Below are 13,583 nucleotides of genomic sequence, written 5' to 3' on the forward strand. Positions count from 1 at the left end.
TGTCGTTTGCAGCTTAGTCCCATGATCATTTATCATGAGTCGGTCCTCAGAGCCAGGGGGCCACTGGACAGTTAATACAGGTCATGGAGCTTGCGACCTTCTTAGGGTCTTATCCAATGACACTCTTGCCCAGCACCAATATGCCTTCACATCTCAACCTCCTCTACCTGTTCTAATCCCTTTCTCTCTACAGACTTCGACAGAAAGCAGGATGAGGTCAGCGCTCAGCAACAGTAAAAGTAGCGATGCTTGCAAATGAAGGCAGGAGGGTCATATTGATTGTAGAGTTGGGAAAAGCACCACAGAGAAGGAAGATTTCAGCTGGGCCTTGAAAGATGAGAGGAATGAAGAAAAAAAGGGAGGAGAAGATGTAAGATGTAACAAGGATAAATGAAAATTTCATAGAACATTAAAAGTAAAGGAAGTAAAACAGTCCAGCATGACTCACAGTTTTTTTTTCCTCTTGAGCAAATAGGTGAATAATGGCGATGTTGCCAAGAAACGATGGTCTGTATTTGGGGGGAACTCCAGGTAGACAGTGAATTCTGTCCTGAGACAAGGGTTCTGTGGGGTATCAAGTGCAATATGAATCCAGGGCTCAAGAAAGAGTCTGGAGACATGGAAGCAACCTAAATGTCCACAGACAGATGAATGGATAAAGAAGATTTGGTACATATATACAATGGAATATTATTCAGCCATAAAAAGGAATGAAATTGGGTCATTTGTAAAGACATAGATGGACATAGAGAGTGTCATACAGAGTGAAGTAAGCCAGAAAGAGGAAAACAAATATCGTATATTAACTCATATATGTGGAATCTATAAAAATGGCATAGATAATCTTACTTGCAAAGCAGAAATAGAGACACAGACACAGAGACCAAATGTATGGATACCAAGGGGGAAGTGGTGGTGGGATAAATTGGGAGATTGGGACTGACATATACACACTACTATGTATAAAATAGACAACTAATGAGAACCTACTGTAAAGTACAGGGAACTCTACTTAATGCTCTGTGTTGACCTAAATGGGAAGGAAATCCAAAAAAGAGGTGCTATATGTATACATACAGCTGATTCATTTTGCTATACAGTAGAAACTAACACAACATTGTAAAGCAACTATACTCCAGTAAAAATGAATTTACAAAAAAAGAGAGAGAGAGAGTCTAGAGAACCCCTTCTACCAGTGTGTCGTTTATTCTAAACCTACCTCCCCCGTTTTGGTTTTATGGCTGGTTGGAGCACCTGCACTGACTATTCCAGTCTCCACCTGACCTCTACATTCTCACATCCATTATTCCTCTTCCCTCACACTTAAATTTCTTCTTTGCCTCAAATTCTTTCCCCCGTAACTGTCAGCCAACACTTCATTTCCTTTGCTGACATTGGCAGGACGAGAAAGTGACTGCAGGACATTCAGGCAATACTGCTGAAGCTCAAGCTGGCACCAAGACGGCATCGGGCACTAAAACGTGAGACAAACCCCCATGGGTGCCTGAGACCACAGATGTTCCATCTCTCACCCCTCTCTGGAAAGCTCCACATGAAATAAGTTACACCAAGGATACTGGCAAACATCCTATTAACCTTGTTGTCCTCTGGGCTTGTCACACGCCAATCCCTACCTTCTTCCTCATTTCCTCCCCCATTTCATGAAGGCCACAGAACTCTGTTTGCTCTTCATTAGGAAGAAACAGATAAACCAGATCTAAGACAAGGACTAACCAACTCCAGAACTCACAGATGACAGGAATTCAGCAGGACTTCCATTCATTTTATTTTTTTAAATAATCTTTATTGGAGTATAGTTGCTTTACAATGTTGTGTTAGTTTCTCCTATACCACAAAGTGAATCAGCTATATGTATATATATCCCTCATTTTTGGACTTCCTTCCCATTTAGGTCACCGCAGGGCATTGAGTAGAGTTCCCTGTGTATATTTTATACATAGTAGTGTATATATGTCAGTCCCAATCTCCCAATTCATCCCACCCCCCTTCCCCCCTTGGTATCCATATGTTTGTTCTCTACATCTATGTCTCTATTTCTGCTTTGCAAATAAGTTCGTCTGTACCATTTTTCTAGATTCCACATATGTGATATTATACGATATTTGTTTTTCACTTTCTGACTTACTTCACTCTGTATGACAATCTCTAGGTCTATCCATGTCTCTACAAATGGCACAAAAACTACCATGTGACCCAGCAATCCCACTCCTGGGTATATACCCAGAGAAAACCAAAATTCAAAAAGATACATGCACCCCATTCACTGCAGCACTATTTACAATAGCCAGGTCATGGAAGCAACCTAAATGTCCATTAACAGAGGAATGGATAAAGAAGATGTGGTACATATGTACAATGGAATATTACTCAGCCATTAAAAGGAACGAAATTGTGCCATTTGCAGAGACATGGAAGGATTTCCATTCATTTTAAAAATACATAAAGAACAGACTTGTGGTTGCCAAGGGGGAGGGGTTTGGGGGAGGGAAGAGGTGGGAGGTTGGGGTTAGCAGATGTAAGCTTTTATATAGAGAATGGATAAAAAACAAGGTCCTACTGTATAGTACAGAGAACTATATTCAATATCCTATGACAAACTATAATTGGAAAGAATATTTTAAAAAAGAATGTGTATATATGTACATATGTATAACTGAATCACCTTGCTGCACAGCAGAAATTAACGCAACATTGCAAATCAACTATACTTCAATTAAAAAATTTTTTATTCATAGATAATAAATTCAGATTTTAAATGAGTATTCAACTTGGGCTCTACACCTGTCTAAATCTCTCTATATCTTCAGTCAATACTATTTAAAAAGAGTTCCTTGATAGTATGATGAGTTTTTTCCAACAAAACCAAAAAAATGCTGACTTTAAATCATAAACTGAAGAGAAGTCGAAGAGAAGACACTAAGAAAAGCCCTATGAATGCACACACTGCCATCATTGATTTCTCTATTAAAAAAATATTGATGGAGCACATACCATGGGCCAGGCACGGAGCTGGGCCCTGAGCAAAGACAAGTTAGACAAGACTTCCCCAGTCACGCCACCCCCAAATTAACATAGCCTAGTGTAAAAGATAAGCAAGGGAGGGGCTAACTTCTGTGCCAAGTGATGAACTGGATCCTCAGGTAGTGGGAGCAGCCCACCCAATACAGGGGGAGAAGGAGGAATGGGGAGAGGAGCAGTGGGTAGGTGAGATAGTGCACCTGACCACAAGTGATCCTACGGGTCTGATGAGCTGCAGCCCTGTCGCTCCATCCTCTGCAAACAGCTCACCAAGCAGATAAATGGCAATGAGGGGCCACGGAAGGAAGACTCAGTCTCAGTCTATGTCAATTATTTTTAGGGCAGGAGAAGAGAAGCAGAAGATTCTTTTTCAAGAAAGAAGTTTTTAGTTGTTGTTGTTTGTTTGTTTGTTTAATGGCTGAGTTAAATCCAACCCAGAATAACCTAAAGGACTGCACATTCCAGGCTCTTCTGCATTTAGCTGGAGAAGAGAAAATAACCACTACCACCCATCTGCAAACCATCCATCTGCCATCACATCACGGACAGACCTCAACACAGCCCACAGCCACTGCAGACACACGTCATGTCAGAAAGCCCTCCAGCCTTCATTCAAGGCAGAGCAGAATGCTCACCACCTTTGACCACCTCCCATCCACACTTCAGGCCTGTGTTTTTCATATTTCCTCACCTATCAAATCCTACTTATCCTCTGTGCCAACTTGAACACTGCCTCACACATGACAAGCCCTTGCGTCCCCACATATGATCTCCTCCAACCAATGAGCTGCCAGGAGAAAGGCTTGAATGTTTTGCACAGACAGCCAGCCCCAATATCTGTTTGCCTCTTATGCTACAATTAATGCTATGGCCTAATAAATCACAACTTGAAGGCAGGGTCACATTCTTATCCCTCTCTTATTTCCAATAGAATCTTTATGATGCCCGAGTTAGAGTAGGCATTAAATATTTATAGTCAGCGAAATAGTTTAACAGCACTAACTTTTAAAACAACTTACTCTAATTTGAGTTTGTTAGCCTATCAAGGCCAAGAAGCCCACCTATTTTTTTTCTGGTCAGTTAATAAGTAACAAGAAGATAAAGATTAACATTACTATACAATTTAACATCTTACCTCCTTCATAGTGAACTATGAATTAGGAACTATGTTTAAAAATTCACTTAATTTATATTTTGATTAGTGGAAAACGATATTTCAAATTTACAAATAACAGTAAACATCATAAAAAATTGTTACAAAAAGGATTTCATAAATGTTAATGGTTATGAAACAAATAGTTAAGTCATTTAATGGTTAATGGTGTCTTAACATAGTAATGCTTCCAAAAGAATATGGTCTTCAAATATCCACAATCCCACCCCCCCAGTGAAATCTAAATGTATGGCATAATTAAGAGGCTTTGGTTCTAAAAATAAAACCAAAAATCCTAGTGGAATAACCAGTTTTCTCCATAATTAAAACACTAACCTAAAATTAGGTTAAAAAAATTAAGCCATTGCCTCAACACTGAAACCTACTTCCAGTGCCATAAATGTAAGATTTTTTTAAAAAACTGATTAAACTGATTATCCAAATCATAGTTGGTCATCTGATGATTACATTTAAATTAAATTCATCCTAGAAATATAATATTTGTCACATAATTATATTTGGTTATTTTTATTATAGAAATACTAAAGCTTTATAAAAATCACTGAATTGATAAGAATTTGTTTCCTTTAATGTTTGGCTTTCTTTTCATTTTTAGAGGAGGCAAGTGAAGTTGCCCACAGGTAAGTGTGCACACATGTGCACAGGAGCAGACACTCACGCAGGTATGTACTTGTGAAGGAGAAGAGAGTTCCAACTCTCTGGCAGTCAAAAGGAGACACATATTCTTACATTTCTTAGGAATGTGAATATGCATTTTTGTCTGTGGGTAGTGGAGACAGAGAGACAGAAACAGACACACATTTCAGCAAAAAAGTCAAAGTTATGCTCTTGATTTCTTTGCCAGGGGATGGAAAACAGAAAACTCATCCAATAGGGCTTTTAATGCCTTGAAGTATTCTAGGAAGGTTATTTGTAATACTTTGAAAATACATAGAGGTCAACCCTCAAACAAATGGGAACACTGGGTGCAATCAATATTACCTTCGTTTAAATTCTTATAAATGGCATCCTCTCCATGCAAGCTAACCACAAAAATAAATCCTAACCAAATTTTTCAAGGGCACTGAATACACTTTTAAAAAAAGAAAAAAAGAAAGACAAACAGGGAAGTGCCCAGCCCTGGTCTCACCTCTGGCCCTTCTGGCGCATCCTCTCCAAGGGGAGTTTTCTGGAGCACATCAAAGATGCCATTGCTGGAAGCCCTCCTGTCCTCAGCAGGAGAGGCGTAGGTCTCCTCGGAGTCTGTTTCCACTACATGGAAGTGGCCTGCTTCTTCCTGGCTCCAATCCAATTCTTCTTCAGACTGTTTCAAAGAGCTACTGCTACTTTTGGGAACGATCCCTGCCGTCGACAGGCTGCTAGGCACCGAGGTGTAGGATGACTGGGGCAGGGAGTAAGGCCGCCCCTCCGGGGCCAAGGCCTCAGCCTCCAGGAGGTCAGGAACGGAGAGGCTGAGGTGGCGGTCCAGACAATGCCTGACCCGTAAGTCCAGGGGTTTGTCCGAGTTCTTTTTCACCTTCCTCTTGCTCAGGCTGATTAACAAAGGCCTGGTCCGCTGTTTTAAAGTGCCCCAGACAGAAGGTTTATCCAGATCCATGGCTGCATGAAGACCCAGGAAGTCACTCTGGGAAAGAGTGCGTCTCTACAGGCCCTTCCTAGGAAACAGAAGACAAGAAGAAAGAACATGAAGCTACTCTGTGCTGTCAGGGCACATCAAAGTGGAAAACATGACTCAAGAATCTTACCCTCCCATTAAGTGATCAAGATCGAAACATTTGATTGGTAACATCTACAAATATCAGGAAAAGCATTCTTATGGAACTGAATATACAAAATCTTTTTATCAGAGTAGTTACAGAAAAGTTAAAGCAATGAATGCATGAAACTATAAGGTTGACACAAAAAATGTGACATTAAAAGACTGTTTTCTGAGTTTGGCTTATTTCACTCATTGCACTCCAGGTTCATCTTTGCTGCTGCAAATGACAGAATTTCCTTCTTTTTGTGACTACATAATATCCCACTGTATATGCATGTATATACCACATTTTCTTTATCTATTCATGCTTCAATGGCCATCTAAGTTTTTTTCCAAATCTTGGTTACTGTGAATAATGCTGCAGTGAAAAGGGATGCAGATATCTCTTGGAGATACTGATTTCATTTCCTTTGAATATATACCCAGAAATGGGATAGCTGGTTTAATTCTAGTTTTTCGTTGTTTAAGGAACTTCCATATTGTTTTCCATAATAACTAGAGCAATGTATATTTCCACCAACAGTGTGTAAGTGTTCCCTATTCGCCACACCCTCGCCGACACTCATCTCTTTGTCTTTTTTCTTTTTATAATCACCATGTATTTTTGAAATTTGCTAAGAGAGTAGATCTTAGGTGTTCTCAGCACACACACGCACATAAAAATGGTAAGTATATGAGGTGATGGAGATATTAATTAACTTGCTTGTGGTGCTAATTTTGTAATGTATATGTATATTAAATTGACCACTGTATACCTTAAATATACGCAATTTTTATTTGTCAATTATACCTTAATAAACCTTGAAAAAAAACAAGAATAAAAATAAAAAGTAAATAAGAAGGCTTCTTCCTTACCTCCTCTCAAGAGAAAGCAGAGCAAAAGACATTTACTATAAAAATAACAGCATCTTTTAACCAGTATGTTCAAGGGAGTCCCTTTCTATGTCTCTAAACCCAGAGTCAGCAAACAATCTCTGTACAAGGCCAGTTAGTAAATATTGCAGACTTTGAGGGTGAGATGGTGGTCAAACTACTTAACTATGTTGTTGTGACACCAAAGGAGACATAGATAATACCAAAATGAAAGAGTGTACCTGTGTTCCAATAAAACTTTATTTATAAAAACGGGTAGCAGACTGTAGTTTGTCAATCCTGCTTTAAGCTTATCATCTTCCTTTCTAGAGTTAAGTGTGCACTTTGAAGGACAAACAACTGCTCATATCAACTAGGATTCCATCTAGTATCTTTAAAATTTATATTAAAATAAGAGTGAGAGGTCTGCCCTTATTCCAGTGTACCAGATCAGAAGAACTGGCAAAACTTCTATAATGGAAATCTTAAGAAAAGCCACCTTCAGAGCTGCAGCTTGAGAATGAAAGATTTAGAGAAAATGTTTCCCACAAACAGTTGGGTGTGAGTGATAGGAATGCTTCACAAACAAACATGATACATTATGGTGAATGCTATGCAAGAAAGGAAGTAATTTAAGATATAACAAGGCAGACGCGTTAGGAATCAGATTAAAATCAAATTTGGAGCATTAACCCTTATTCTCTGTGTCAAGTGCCTCAGAATAAATCTTTCCAATATGAAAAAGTACAGTGTGGTCAAGTCACTCTAATTTGGCCTGTACTCACATTGCCACATTTGGCTGAGGACAAAAAAGACCAAGAGCCATGGCAAAAAGCATTTCCAAAATTCAAGGACTTCAAGCATTTGTACCCAGCCCAGGATATTTAGTCATTGGGAAGTCACTGCCTTTAGAAGGTTAGGACAATATGACTCTACAGCTCTTGCCTGTTGACCATTAGCATCCCAGGATGAACTTGGTATCTTCAGTAGGCAATGCGGAGATGAATGGATTCTAGAGACAGACTCCACAGGTTGGAATTTTACTTTTTTATGTTCTACTTAGGGGTACTATCACACTAAGTCTCAATTTTTTCACCTATCCACTGGGGATTGTATCACCTAGTTTACAAACAAAATGAGATAAAGTGTTAAGTCCCAGTGTCCGAGTAGCTGATGCAGAGAAAGTGTTCCGTCAGGAAAAGCTATTTTTTATTACTACTGATAATACTATCATAATGTCACATTTTGATATCTTAACTCAAGTTACTTAAGAGCTGTCTCATTATTATTTCCATTTTTATACATAAGTTTAAATATAACTACCTCATAGGGATCTTGTGAGGACTGAATGAGTTAGTCCATAAAAAGTACTTAGGGTCGGTGGGCTAGAAGATGGCAGAAGAGTAAGACGCGGAGATCACCTTCCTTCCCACAGATACATTAGAAATACATCTACACGTGGAACTGCTCCTATAGAACACCCACTGAACGCTGGCAGAAGACCTCAGACCTCCCAAAAGGCAAAAAACTCCCCACGTACTTGGGTAGGGCAAAAGAAAAAAGAAATAACAGAGACAAAAGAATAGGGACTGGACCTGCACCAGTGGGAGGGAGCTGTGAAGCAGGAAAGGTTTCCACACACTAGGAAGCCCCTTCGCAGGCGGAGATTGTGGGTGGCGGAGGGGGGAAGCTTCGGAGCCACGGAGGAGAGCGCAGCCACAGGGGTGCGGAGGGCAAAGCGGAGAGATTCCCGCACAGAGGCTCGGCGCCGAGCAGCACTCACCAGCCCGAGAGGCTTGTCGCTCACCCGCCGGGGCGGGCGGGAGCTGGGAGCTGAGGCTCGGGCTTCGGTCGAATCGCAGGGAGAGGACTGGGGTTGGCGGCGTGAGCACAGCCTGAAGGGGTTAGCGCACCACAGCTAACCAGGAGGGAGTCCGGGAAAAAGTCTGCAGCTGCCAAAGAGGCAAGAGACTTTTTCTTCCCTCTTTGTTTCCTGGTGCGCGAGGAGAGGGAATTCAGAGCGCCGCCTAAACAAACTCCAGAGATGGGCGCGAGCCGCGGCTATCAGAGCGGACCCCAGAGATGGGCATGAGACGCTAAGGCTGCTGCTGCCGCCACCAAGAAGCCTGTGTGCGAGCACAGGTCACTATCCACACCACCCCTCCCGGGAGCCTATGCAGCCCGCCACTGCCAGGGTCCCGTGATCCGGGGACAACTTCCGGATCGTGCGAGAACGCATGGCGTGCCTCGGCTTGGTGCAATGTCACACCGGCCTCTGATGCCGCAGGCTCGCCCCGCCTCCTCCGTACCGCTCCCTCCCCCCGGCCTGAGTGAGCCAGAGCCCCCGAAGCAGCTGCTCCTTTAACCCCGTCCTGTGTGAGCGAAGAACAGACGCCCTCAGACGACCTACACGCAGAGGCGGGTCCAAAGCTGAACCCCAGGATTAAAGCTCCACAAACAACTTGATGTACCTGCATGTGCTGAATAACTGAACAGACAACGAATCATCCTAAATTCAGGAGGTGGACTTTGGGAGCAGTATATATTAATTTTCCCCCTTTTCCTTTTTTTGTGAGTGTATGTTTCTGGGTGAGATTTTGTCTATATAGCTTTGCTTTCACCATTTGTCCTAGGGTTCAGTCCATCTGTTTTTTTTCTTCTTTTCCTTAAAAAATATTTTTTTCTTAATAAATGTTTTCTTAATACTATTTTCCTTATTTTCTATTTTTAAAAATTAAAAAAAATTTTTTCTTAATAAGTTTTTTCATATTTTTTATTTTAAAAAATTAAAAATTTTTTTCTTAATAAATTTTTTTCTTAATTTTTTTCTTATTTTTTATTATAAAAATTAATAAATTAATTTTAAAAATTAAAAGAAATTTTTCTTAATAAATGTTTTCTTAATAATTTTTTTCTTATTTTTTATCATAATAGCTTTATTTTCTTTTATTTTATTTTATCCTCTTGCTTTCTTTCTTTCTGTTTTTTCTCCCTTTTATTCTGAGCCGTGTGGATGAAAGGCTCTTGGTGCTGCAGGCAGGCATCAGGGCTGTGCCTCTGAGGTGGGAGAGCCAACTTCAGGACACTGGTCCACAAGAGACCTCCCAGCTCCATGTAATACCAAACGGCGAAAATCTCTCAGAGATCTCCATCTCAACATCAAGACCCAGCTTCACAGAACGACCAGCAAGTTACAGTGCTGGACACCCTATGCCAAACAACTAGCAAGACAGGAACACAGCCCCATCCATTAGCAGAAAAGCTGCCTAAAATCATAAGGCCACAGACACCCCAAATCACACCACCAGACGTGGACGTGCCCACCAGAAAGACAAGATCCAGCCTCGACCACCAGAACACAGGCACTAGTCTCCTCCACCAGGAAGCCTACAAACCCACTGAACCAACCTTAGCCACTGGGGACAGATACAAAAAACAAAGGGAACTACGAACCTGCAGCCTGTGAAAAGGAGACCCCAAACACAGTAAGATAAGCAAAATGAGAAGACAGAAAAACACACAGCGGATGAAGGAGCAGGGTCAAAAAACACCAGACCTAACAAATGAAGAGAAAATAGGCAGTCTACCTGAAAAAGAATTCAGAATAATGATAGTAAAGATGATCCAAAATCTTGGAAATAGAATAGACAAAATGCAAGAAACATTTAACAAGGACATAGAAGAACTAAAGAGGAACCAAGCAATATGAAAAACACAATAAATGAAATTAAAAATACTCTAGATGGGATCAATAGCAGAATAACTGAGGCAGAAGAACGGATAAGTGACCTGTAAGATAAAATAGTGGAAATAACTACTGCAGAGCAGAATAAAGAAAAAAGAATGGAAAGAACTGAAAACAGTCTCAGAGACCTCTGGGACAACACTGAACGCACCAACATTCGAATTATAGGGGTCCCAGAAGAAGAAGAGAAAAAGAAAGGGACTGAGAAAATATTTGAAGAGATTATAGTTGAAAACTTCTCTAATATGGGAAAGGAAATAGTTAATCAAGTCCTGGAAGCACAGAGAGTCCCATACAGGATAAACCCATGGAGAAACACGCCAAGACACATATTAATCAAACTGTCAAAAATTAAATATAAGGAAAACATATTAAAGGCAGCAAGGGAAAAAAAACAAATAACACACAAGGGAATCCCCATAAGGTAAACATCTGCTCTTTCAGCAGAAACTCTGCAAGCCAGAAGGGAGTGGCAGGATATACTTAAAGTGATGGAGGAGAAAAACCTACAACCAAGATTACACTACCCAGCAAGGATCTCATTCAGATTTGATGGAGAAATTAAAACCTTTACAGACAAGCAAAAGCTGAGAGAGTTCAGCACCACCAAACCAGCTTTACAACGAATGCTAAAGGAACTTCTCTAGGCAAGAAACACAAGAGAAGGAAAACACCTACAATAACAAACCCAAAACATTTAAGAAAATAGGAATAGGAACATACATATCGATAATTACCTTAAATGTAAATGGATTAAATGCTCCAACCAAAAGACATAGAATGGCTGAATGGATACAAAAACAAGACCCATATATATGCTGTCTACAAGAGACCCACTTCAGACCTAGAGACACATACAGACTGAAAGTGAGGGGATGGAAAAAGATATTCCATGCAAATGGAAATCAAAAGAAAGCTGGAGTAGCAATTCTCATATCAGACAAAATAGACTTTAAAATAAAGACTATTACAAGAGACAAAGAAGGACACTATATAATGATCAAGGGATCGATCCAAGAGGAAGGTATAACAATTGTAAATATTTATGCACCCAACATAGGAGCGCCTCAATCCATAAGGCAAATACTAACAGCCATAAAAGGGGAAATCGACAGTGACACAATCATAGTAGGGGACTTTAACACCCCACTTTCACCAATGGACAGATCATCCAAAATGAAAATAAATAAGGAAACACAAGCTTTAAATGATACATTAAACAAGATGGACTTAATTGATATTTATAGGGCATTCCACCCAAAAACAACAGAATACACATTTTTCTCAAGTGCTCATGGAACATTCTCCAGGATAGATCATATCTTGGGTCACAAATCAGGCCTTGGTAAATTTAAGAAAATTGAAATCGTATCAAGTATCTTTTCCGACCACAACGCTATGAGACTAGATATCAATAACAGGAAAAGATCTGTAAAAAATACAAACACATGGAGGCTACACAATACATTACTTAATAACGAAGTGATTACTGAAGAAATCAAAGGGGAAATCAAAAAATACCTAGAAACAAATGACAATGGAGATACGACGACCCAAAACCTATGAGACGCAGCAAAAGCAGTGCTAAGAGGGAAGTTTATAGCAATACAAGCCTACCTCAAGAAACAGGAAACATCTCGAATAAACAACCTAACCTTGCACCTAAAGCAATTAGAGAAAGAAGAACAAAAAAACCCCAAAGCCAGCAGAAGGAAAGAAATTATAAAGATCAGGTCAGAAATAAATGAAAAAGAAATGAAGGAAACAATAGCAAAACTCAATGAAACTAAAAGCTGGTTCTTTGAGAAGATAAACAAAATTGATAAGCCATTAGCCAGACTCATCAAGAGAAAAAGGGAGAAGACTCAGATCAATAGAATTAGAAATGAAAAAGGAGAAGTAACCACTGACACTGCAGAAATACAAAAGATCATGAGAGATTACTACAAGCAACTCTATGCCAATAAAATGGACAACCTGCAAGAAATGGACAGATTCTTAGAAATGCACAAACTGCCGAGACTGAACCAGGAAGAAATAGAAAATATGAACAGACCAATCACAAGCACTGAAATTGAAACTGTGATTAAAAACCTTCCAACAAACAAAAGCCCAGGACCAGATGGCTTCACAGGTGAATTCTATCAAACATTTAGAGAAGAGCTAACACCTATCCTTCTCAAACTCTTCCAAAATATTGCAGAGGGAGGAACACTCCCAAACTCATTCTACGAGGCCACCATCACCCTGATACCAAAACCAGACAAAGATGTCACAAAGAAAGAAAACTACAGGCCAATATCACTGATGAACATAGATGCAAAAATCCTCAACAAAATACTAGCAAACAGAATCCAACAGCACATTAAAAGGATCATACACCATGATCAAGTGGGGTATATCCCAGGAATGCAAGGATTCTTCAATATACGCAAGTCAATCAATGTGATACATCATATTAACAAATTGAAGGATAAAAACCATATGATCATCTCAATAGATGCAGAGAAAGCTTTCGACAAAATTCAACACCCATTTATGATAAAAGCCCTAGGCATAGAGGGAACTTTCCTCAACATAATAAAGGCCATATATGACAAACCCACAGCCAACATTGTCCTCAATGGTGAAAAACTGAAACCATTTCCACTAAGATCAGGAACAAGACAAGGTTGCCCACTCTCACCACTATTATTCAACATAGTTTTGGAAGTGTTAGCCACAGCAATCAGAGAAGACAAAGAAATAAAAGGAATCCAAATCGGAAAAGAAGAAGTAAAGCTGTCACTATTTGCAGATGACATGATACTATACATAGAGAATCCTAAAGATGCTACCAGAAAACTCCTAGAGCTAATCAATGAATTTGGTAAAGTAGCAGGATACAAAATTAATGCACAGAAATCTCTTGCATTTCTATACACTAATGACGAAAAATCTGAAAGTGAAATTAAGAAAACACTCCCATTTACCATTGCAACAAAAAGAATAAAATATCTAGGAATAAACCTACC

General features: G+C 39.8%; 1 protein-coding gene across 16 annotated transcripts in view; it reads right to left on the reverse strand.

The window, feature by feature from the left end:
- Positions 1 to 13,583, reverse strand: part of MCTP2 (multiple C2 and transmembrane domain containing 2) — a 259,511-nt gene that overhangs the window by 186,443 nt on the left and 59,485 nt on the right. For all 16 annotated transcript variants that reach the window (XR_014260390.1, XM_082449078.1, XM_082449070.1 and 13 more), the window contains one exon: positions 5,343 to 5,868. Coding sequence is in view for 15 of the 16 variants with exons in the window: in XM_082449078.1 (XP_082305204.1) it covers positions 5,343 to 5,810 (468 nt within the window). In the remaining variant the exon portion in view is untranslated. The remainder of the gene's footprint in view (positions 1 to 5,342; positions 5,869 to 13,583) is intronic.

Source organism: Balaenoptera physalus (genome assembly GCF_965194825.1).
Source record: "Balaenoptera physalus genome assembly, chromosome: 2".
Taxonomy (NCBI): Eukaryota; Metazoa; Chordata; class Mammalia; order Artiodactyla; family Balaenopteridae; genus Balaenoptera; species Balaenoptera physalus.